Below are 8,776 nucleotides of genomic sequence, written 5' to 3'. Positions count from 1 at the left end.
ATACTTAATTACCGATTAAGTGCACGTTGTAAATACCGCGTTAGTAATTTTTATATAGACGAGCGCTTTTATGCCACCAGACGGTTATTGTATTGACCCATTGACATTCGTATGCCTCTTTATCGTTTTGTATGAACTAAATACACATATCTGTAAATAACTAAATACTAAATACATATGTGTGTATTGTCGTAGTATAATTATTTATATTTATACATGTTTATAATTAAATATTAAATTTTGTAGTTTGTATTAGTGAATATTATATTAAAAAAAATAAAAAATAGAGATATAATTTTAGTATATTTTGGATTTCACGCCGCTACCCTTTTAATGGAAAATATTGTTTTAGCAATAAGGCCACCTTTGCATACCAATGTTTGTAAAAAATATTATATAGTTGAATTTGTGTCCAATTGAGTGTATCTATCTTCGGAATGGAGTATATATATACTATTACGTATCTATATACGAATATCTAATACGGGTAACCAAACGCTTAGTACATACAATGTTACTTACGCGGTATTTAACGACGTTAGGTTACACTAGTACAGTACCTACATAAGGTTAAGAGCCGTGCATTGCAACAATCTTGCTATAAATTACAATAGCTTATTTAGTTTCAAAAACACCACGAAAACAGTTTGTTTTCCTGGGATCGAAAGTATCCTGTATCCATGCAGGCTATACTGCTCTGAAGCGTTGTATAAATAGCAAAGGCCATTGTTTTTAAGCCCCAATTGTTTTCTCTAGATAAAAAAGTATAATATTGGTCATATCATATCATATCCAGGAAGTAAGTGTACATATGTGCCAAATACCAATCTCAGTGCAGTGGTGGTGCCAAACAAAGGTAACAAACAAAAAACTAACAGACAGACTTTCATATATATAATACTAGCCGCGCCCCGCGAATGTTCGTGTACACCTTTTTGAATTAGATGACCAGGCCCAAAAATAGCCTATGTCACTCTCCGTTCTCTCAACTAACTCTATGCCAAAAATTAAGTGGACCGGTTGCCTAGTTAGGGCGTGAAGTATGGACAAACAAACAAACACGTTTTTATATTATTGAGTATGGAAAGACCAAGGTTCGCAGCCACCGAAATCTATTATAAGCACACAGAACTGTCTGTCGCTATACAAATGACATAATTAATTTGTCAATATTTGAAGCGCCACATGACAGGCGAGTGTCTCTGGAACTAATTTATGTCCATCAAAATATAACAAAATATAAAAGGAAAATGGACTGTAACAATATAAATATTAGGAGCAAAAATAAACTCGTTGTTAAGTTTACTAGGCTACATAAAATATTCATTCAAGGGAAATTGTATATTATTTTATAACAAATTACCGAATGAATCCTTTGAGATGTCTCTCAATAGGTTGAATGTTTATATAAAATGAAGGCTTACAGAAAAATCCTATTATAACGGACTACTGAAACGATAAAAAAAGCTTGGGTGTGAAATGCTCTAACTTCATAGCGTAATATAAATTTACTGTGAGATGCTGATAACAAAAAAAAAATTACCCGGCTAAGTTTGTTCTTGGCTCTTCTTAGACCAGGGCGAGTTTAGAACCCTCGTAGCTTTAGTTTTATGTTTACGAATATGGTACGTACTGTTACGAGTATGTAATGTACGCATCAAATGGGCCTACTTGAATAAAGATATTTTTGACTTTGACTTTATATGTATGAACGCTTCGCGCCTGTGATAGGCCTACGTGAATAAAGAAGTTTTTAATTTGAATTTGAATTTAATATAAGTATTCTTATTCTAGTTCCTTGGACACTCGCATTACAGCCTCACAACGTACAGCGCCAAAATGGCGTCCATCAAAGTGACCGCAGTATCATCATTATCAAAACATAATCGGACCACTACAGGTCACATGTCTCCTCTTAGAATGAGAATTTCAAATTAGTTAAACTCGCCTTGAGAACATTGTGCGTCTGGTCTGCGCACTTATTTTTCCTATATTTACGTATGCAGCTGAGACATGGACCATTAAAGCAGCTGATAGACAACGTATAGACGCTTTTGAGATGTGGTGCTGGTGGAGAATGCTGCGAATCCCGTGAACGGCACACAATGCATCGATATTGAGACAGCTTAAAATTACAAGAAGGCTAAAAACCACCTGTCTTAAGAGGATTCTCGAGTACTTCGGTCACATTACCAGAAGAGATGGAGACAATCTTGAAAAGATAGTGGTCACTGGCAAAGTGGAAAGAAAGAGACCTCGAGGACGTAGCCCGATTCGTTTGTCGGATCAAATCCGCACTGCTCTAGACACAAAAGTGCATATTGCCTTAAACTTTGCTAAAAGCCGAGTCAAATGGCACAAAATCGTCCAAAAGGTTGTAAGTTGAAGGGGTCACGACCCTCAGCAATGAGGAACACGACGTAAAGAGAGAGAGAGAGAACATTATGGAGAACTCTCAGGCATGCATTTTTCCTCACGATGTTTCCCTTTATCATAGGGGGTTATATTTCAATGCTTCAATTTAAAATGCACACAACACTGAAAAGTGCTTCCTGGAGATCGAATTTGGTCCTCTGAAAGAGAGCCCGAAGGTTACTAGGAATTTCATACTCAATATACACTTTTTTGTATAACTTTATTTCATGACGCGTACTTTGCGGTACAAATCATCATAGCTCCGAGCGATCGCAGATGCGGGGCGAAATCGATTTCATTATTCTTATAACGCTGGTTTAATTGAACCTGTAACAGAACAAACACATTCTTTAATTGTTTATAACTCATTGGTTTTTGCATACAAACATTCATAGCTCTGTACCATTCATAATGGTGACTGCTGGTGTCATATAATAGGCGGAAGGCATTTTTCTCCCCGGGGAAAGGTCAAAGCCAAATATTCTCACATTTACAAACAGTTAGAAAAATCCAAGAAATAATTAATAGAAAGCCTCAGAAAGCCTCAGGAGGAGGTTTTCTATGGATGGATAACATCCTATGGGATCCATCTAACATAATGACTAACATACTAACAGTAAGTTAAGAATGTATTAAAAATCACAATAACCAAGAACTAAGCTAAGTAATTAAACTAAACAGTTTGTAAAGATTGAAACTATTTTGTACATTTCGATGGAATAAATAAACCTTTACTATTAATATTATCAATTTAACTTAACCCACTTAATTACCTTAACCCACAAACAAACGGCCCAATGTCACAAGACAGATTGCCGAGTTACAGCAATAAAAGAAACTTACTAAGCTAAGTAATTAAACTAAACAGTTTGTAAAGATTGAAACTATTTTGTACATTTCGATGGAATAAATAAACCTTTACTATTAACATTATCAATTTAACTTAACCCACTTAATTACCTTAACCCACAAACAAACGGCCCAATGTCACAAGACAGATTGCCGAGTTACAGCAATAAAAGAAACTTACTAAGCTAAGTAATTAAACTAAGCAGTTTGTAAAGATTGAAACTATTTTGTAAATTTCGATGGAATAAATAAACCTTTACTATTAATATTATCAATTTAACTTAACCCACTTAATTACCTTAACCCACAAACAAACGGCCCAATGTCACAAGACAGATTGCCGAGTTACAGCAATAAAAGAAACTAGAGAAAAAAAAAAAAAAAATTATTAATAATAATAATAATTAATAAACCTTGTTATTATAAAGCTTGTTCTGTTCCCTATTGCCGTTCTTTGGCAGGTGAACACGTTAATATTATGAATATAGAATATATGATAAATTATATATGTGAGAGTGAGGATAAAAATATTTCAACTTACCTAATTATTCTAAGGCATCTCGTAATCACAGGAAAGCACCAAAGCCAAAGGCCCTCTTAATGCTGTCAAAGTAGTAGCGTTTCCAGTTCTGCAATGTCTGGTCGACCTCCGCAGTTGGAACCAGGTTTTGTTTCAGTGTTACTAGCGTGTGGTCTTCCTGTAAGATCAAAAAGTGTATATTTCAGTATATCACATCGATTTGAATTGATATTTACTGAAATCATGATATTGATAATTGTGGTGATGGTGATGATAGCAATGACGATGATGATGTTATGAAAATATCATTTCGTAACATCTAACTCACAATGAAACAAAAATCCGAAAACATACCTTTTCATCAATAGTAAAGGTGACCTCCGAGAAGTGCTGATCTGGCCACTGCTTATATCTCCAGTACTGCACTATCTTTTTCCCCGGAACCAATTCACGGAACTCCCCTGTCACATTGCCGCCAAAGAGCCAAAACTTTCCCCCTTTTTCTGCATCCATTTTTACATGACCTTATAAAACAAAATAAGTTTTATTCCTATAATATTTTTAATTATGACACAGTATTCAATAGAAGCTTCTGGATGGTTGTTCTAAGGAAGAATGGCACAGCATTTACATAGACGTTACTCAACAGTATGCACACAAGTGAAGCTTGTAGTGATACACAATTTGACTGGTATTCAGTTTGCTTAGCTGAAACAGCATGAATTTGAAATAGCAATCAGTTCCTTCCATAAGTTAATGTGCTGTAATGCTATATCGCTGAGCAAGGGCTTACTAGCATTTCTTAAAGCAGTATTATTTTATTATTATAACATTCACGTTCCTGTTTCACGCTCATGACATGATGATTAATAAGAAGAATGAAGCCACTCTGCGGGCGATGGGGAGAGCTATGACTGGATTATGTTTACATGATCAAATCAGAAATAAGGAGATCTGTAGAAAAACCGGAGCTTTTGTAGAACTTGTTGGACGTTGAATCCCAAGGTAATGGAATGGCAATCTTGCACCAGTAAACACAACATTGGTACACCCCCAACACTGGACAGCTGATATTTTATGCAATCTGGGAAGGCACTTGACCCCTGTGTGTAGTGCTATTTAGAAACTCTTGACATAATAAGACAAAATAAAAAAAATACCTTGAGTGAAAGCAGTCACCATTTCTATTCGAGTCATAGCATCATAAAACTCCTGTGCTCTACACTGGAAGGTTTCTGTCAATTCTATATTTTTTGTATCTAGTTTACAACCAATCTGCTTCTGCTGGGTATTTACTACAGGTTCCATATTAATTTTTTTGTTGAAACCACTTGTTATGGTTTTAACATTGTCCGGTTTTGCAGTTTCCTCTCCTTTCTTGGGCAGGATCAGACCTGAAGTATAATTAAAAGAGTTTAAGAGGGAGTAGATATTATCATTTAGTCTTGTATTTTTCACCACCGTGTAAGCCCTTCACTTTGGAGATGGTATCAGATGGATGGTATCATACCACAATTCACATGAGAGCTGTGGCTTTGTGGCAAAGGACACAGACTAGAATCACCAGTGTTCTGCAGCACAAAATCCTGCTAGTTTAGAAAATATCATACAAATTTTAAAATATAGCTAATCAAAATCCTGCTAGTTTAGAAAATATTTTATATATAAGTTACTTCCCCCAGCCAGACCCCAGCGCCATCTGTGGGGATGATTTGTGAATCTAAACCATCCAGGGTGCCACCCAAACGGATACCAAAAAATTCATTTAAATCGGTACAGCTGTTTAGGAATTCAGTGACATACACACGCACACAAGAAATATACATATAAAGATATATTTTAAATTGTTATTAACCTATATGCCCACTAAAGTAATTGGTAGAAGTCTACCAATCTACACCTTTAACAAAATCCTTTTACCATTAAAGGTAGTGATATTTTAATTGCTTACATTAAAAAGCCACAGTTCAAACTCTTTCTGCCAAGTGAGATACATAATGCAACTTATGATATACCTTTAGGAAATTCCTCTTTTAAGCTTCTAATGTATTCTTCAAGTTGTTTTCGGATCACCGCTTTTCCTACATTGTGCATGAATGCTTTTACTCTCTGTGCTTCATCACCACTGCCTTTGATGGTTACAGTCATCTAGAAAAATTTAAATCCAACTCTTTACTATGATTATATTAACCCAAAACGTTAAGAATAAATAAAGTTTACAGGGTTCTTAGATTCCTGGTTAGTTTTCTTGGAAACAAAATGTTTTTTTAGACATAGATACCTTGTTTTCAGTAATTTTTCATAATTTTTATAAATTATATATTGAGTTTATTAAAGTAGATAAAACAAATAAACTAATTTTGGCTTTTTCTGCTGAGCACAGGCCTCCCCTCTCACAGGAGAGACGCATGCCACCATGCTGATCAAATGCAGGTTGGTGGGCTTTAATGACTATTACCACAGATAACTGATGATAACCAGAGAACCCTGACCAATGGCTTTACCATTTTCCTAACTCCATGCTGATACTGAAAATTCTTTAATAGAAAATACACAATACCTTTTATTATTTCTTGCCCAACCTGCGATTCAAATCCAACTTAACCTTGTGTTCCACCTAGGCAGTTAATTTGTTGAGAATGTTAATTTCAACTCAAACTTTAAACACATTTAATTCCTAGAACACTCTTAAACAGTTGGCATTTATCCAAAGTAAACAGCAAAAATAAAATTAAAAGCAAAATCCACAATACAAAGTCTGAAGGAGAATGAATAGAAGATTTTTATGAATTTACTTGAAATCAAAAAAATTCAATTGAAAATGGGTATATATATATATATGTGTAGCTGTGAATTGTGGACCACAAATAAGAGAGTGCAAGGGGGTATGTTGATTCTTGTGGGCAGTCATAAATTGGATGGCTAGCACCTTAAAACTAGTACCTTATTTCATACTACTCCTCCTCCTTCCTTACTACCTACTTTGACGGCCGTTTGGTGCAGTGGGCAGCGACCCTGCTTTCTGAGTCCAAGGCTGTGGGTTCGATTCACACAACTGGACAATATTTGTGTGATGAACATGAGTGTTTTTCAGTGTCTGGGTGTTTATCTATATATTATAAGTATTTATGTATATTATTCATAAAAAAATTATTTATCAGTTATCTTAGTACCCATAACACAAGCTACGCTTAGTTTGGTACTAGATGGCGATGTGTGTATTGTCGTAGTATATTTATTTATTTATTTAAATTTATACTGAGTTGAAAGGGTTGTGTTGCAAACATTTCAAGATAATGTACTTACATCAACCTCACTGACGTCATTCTCCTCTGACAGGTTCGGGATGTTCACCTCCCCCTTAATCTTGTCCGTACCACCAGCCAGCAATCCCTCCCATTTCAGCTTAATGTCCCACTCATAGAAAAATATGAGCTTTCCTTTCCTATTGTTCGCAGTAGCTTCGCCAACTATACTTTCAACCTCTGTGACTTTACAGTCGATACCATTTTGTTCTATTTTTAAATTGTTCAACAATTCTTTCAGACGCTCCTGTGACCATGGTCCAGCGTTCTTTTCCGTCCAATGCCAGTTATTTACATTTGTAGCGTCCGGACGCTCCTCTACTATCCATCGAGGGTCGCCTTCTCCCCATTTAGCCATGATTAAAACCTAAACGTACACGAGGTTTTATGGAACCAAGATTTTCGATCAATTCAGACCTGACCTGATGTTAAGATATTTTTACAGAATAAGGACACAGAACACACTAACGCCACTTCCCGATAAACTATTTTTTTTGTCTTGAAAAAATTTTCTTAACGCTAAAGGATTATCATAAGAAATTCGCTAGGCTCAGCTATTTAACTTGCAAATCGCAATATTCGAGAAACGTCGTGCACAATCAAATGGCAGTTGAATAGAACTGACAGTGACAGCGGTAAAATATGTTGCCAGTTGCCATGATTATTACCCCAACTTCTCAATTTATTTCTATTATTTATTCAAAAACTATGCTTGTCGAAAGTCGATGCTTGATGAAGTCATTCCCATCTTTGAATGGCAATAATCATATTGTGTTATCATCACCATATCAACCCATTACTGGAACACTACAGGGCACGGGTCTCCTCCTACAATGATTAGGGGTTAAGGCTGTAGTCCATCACGCTGGCCCTGTACGGATTAGTGGACTCCACATACCTTTGGGAACATTATGCAGAACTCTCAGGCATCCAGGTTTCCTCACGCTGTTTTCCGTCACATAACAATAAAAGTTGCTGCTGGGATTCTAACTCGGACTCCTGACAGAGAAGTTAAAGTACTATGGGCTATCGCCCACTGTATGAGTAAAGATTTGAAATTTTAAAACTAAAATCATTATTGTACCCATTCTATTTACTGATAATTGCATGATACCTAATAATTGTAAATAACTTGAATATTTGTAGCAATCTCCACATTACCTAAGTAGATAACTTCGAAGTTTTCACAATCAGGACCATATTATATACAACTTCAAAATGAATGGTTGGGGCGCGGTCCCCAAGCACAAACACGGAAGGATTTTCCTCCAAATATCTTTGAATTATTTTTAACAACAGATTCTTAAAATTAATCTCCCGTAATTTCAGGAAACTCTCGTTATAAGGTAATATTTTTAGTTGTTTCTGTAAGTTTCTAGAAACTTATTGCCAACCTAACAATATTATCCGGATGTCACTTTAAGTGTAAAGGTCCGTTTTACGCAAACAAGATTGATGAAGCTTTAGAAATTTTGCATTATTTTAATATTATCATTTTTAAAATTAAAATAAATTTCAACTATTAATGAAAATTAAAAAGACCTTTATTGAATAAAAAAATGGTTTAAAAAAGCAGGGTCGATATGAAACGCCTTTAACATCTAGACAAGCAAACAAAACGGTCCGCAGCAGGTACTTTAAAATACCAATGCACTTACATTTCATATCAAGGTTGATCTTCAATTGA

General features: G+C 35.3%; 1 protein-coding gene across 1 annotated transcript; it reads right to left on the bottom strand.

The window, feature by feature from the left end:
* Nucleotides 1-1,734: 1,734 nt before the first annotated feature.
* LOC120629917 (activator of 90 kDa heat shock protein ATPase homolog 1) lies at nucleotides 1,735-7,703 on the bottom strand. Its single transcript, XM_039899000.1, has 6 exons — nucleotides 7,091-7,703; nucleotides 5,800-5,932; nucleotides 4,945-5,178; nucleotides 4,139-4,308; nucleotides 3,806-3,962; nucleotides 1,735-2,742 (listed from the first exon to the last, which is right to left on the bottom strand). The coding sequence occupies exons 1-5, from the start codon at nucleotides 7,445-7,447 to the stop codon at nucleotides 3,831-3,833; spliced, it is 1,026 nt and encodes a 341-aa protein (XP_039754934.1). The 5' UTR covers nucleotides 7,448-7,703; the 3' UTR covers nucleotides 1,735-2,742; nucleotides 3,806-3,830.
* Nucleotides 7,704-8,776: the final 1,073 nt, after the last annotated feature.

Source organism: Pararge aegeria, chromosome 15, assembly GCF_905163445.1.
Source record: "Pararge aegeria chromosome 15, ilParAegt1.1, whole genome shotgun sequence".
In the NCBI taxonomy this organism is placed as follows: Eukaryota; Metazoa; Arthropoda; class Insecta; order Lepidoptera; family Nymphalidae; genus Pararge; species Pararge aegeria.
Note: the sequence above shows the minus strand (reverse complement) of the source record. Positions and strands in the feature narration are given on the sequence as shown.

Coding starts and splice junctions, on each gene's coding strand:
- LOC120629917 (XM_039899000.1), bottom strand. CDS start 7,447: ATGGCTAAATGGGGAGAAGGCGACCCTCGATGGATAGTAGAGGAGCGT. Junction 5,933..7,090: donor ATGACGTCAGTGAGGTTGAT/GTAAGTACATTA, acceptor AAATTTTTCTAG/ATGACTGTAACCATCAAAGG. Junction 5,179..5,799: donor AAAAGAGGAATTTCCTAAAG/GTATATCATAAG, acceptor ATTATACTTCAG/GTCTGATCCTGCCCAAGAAA.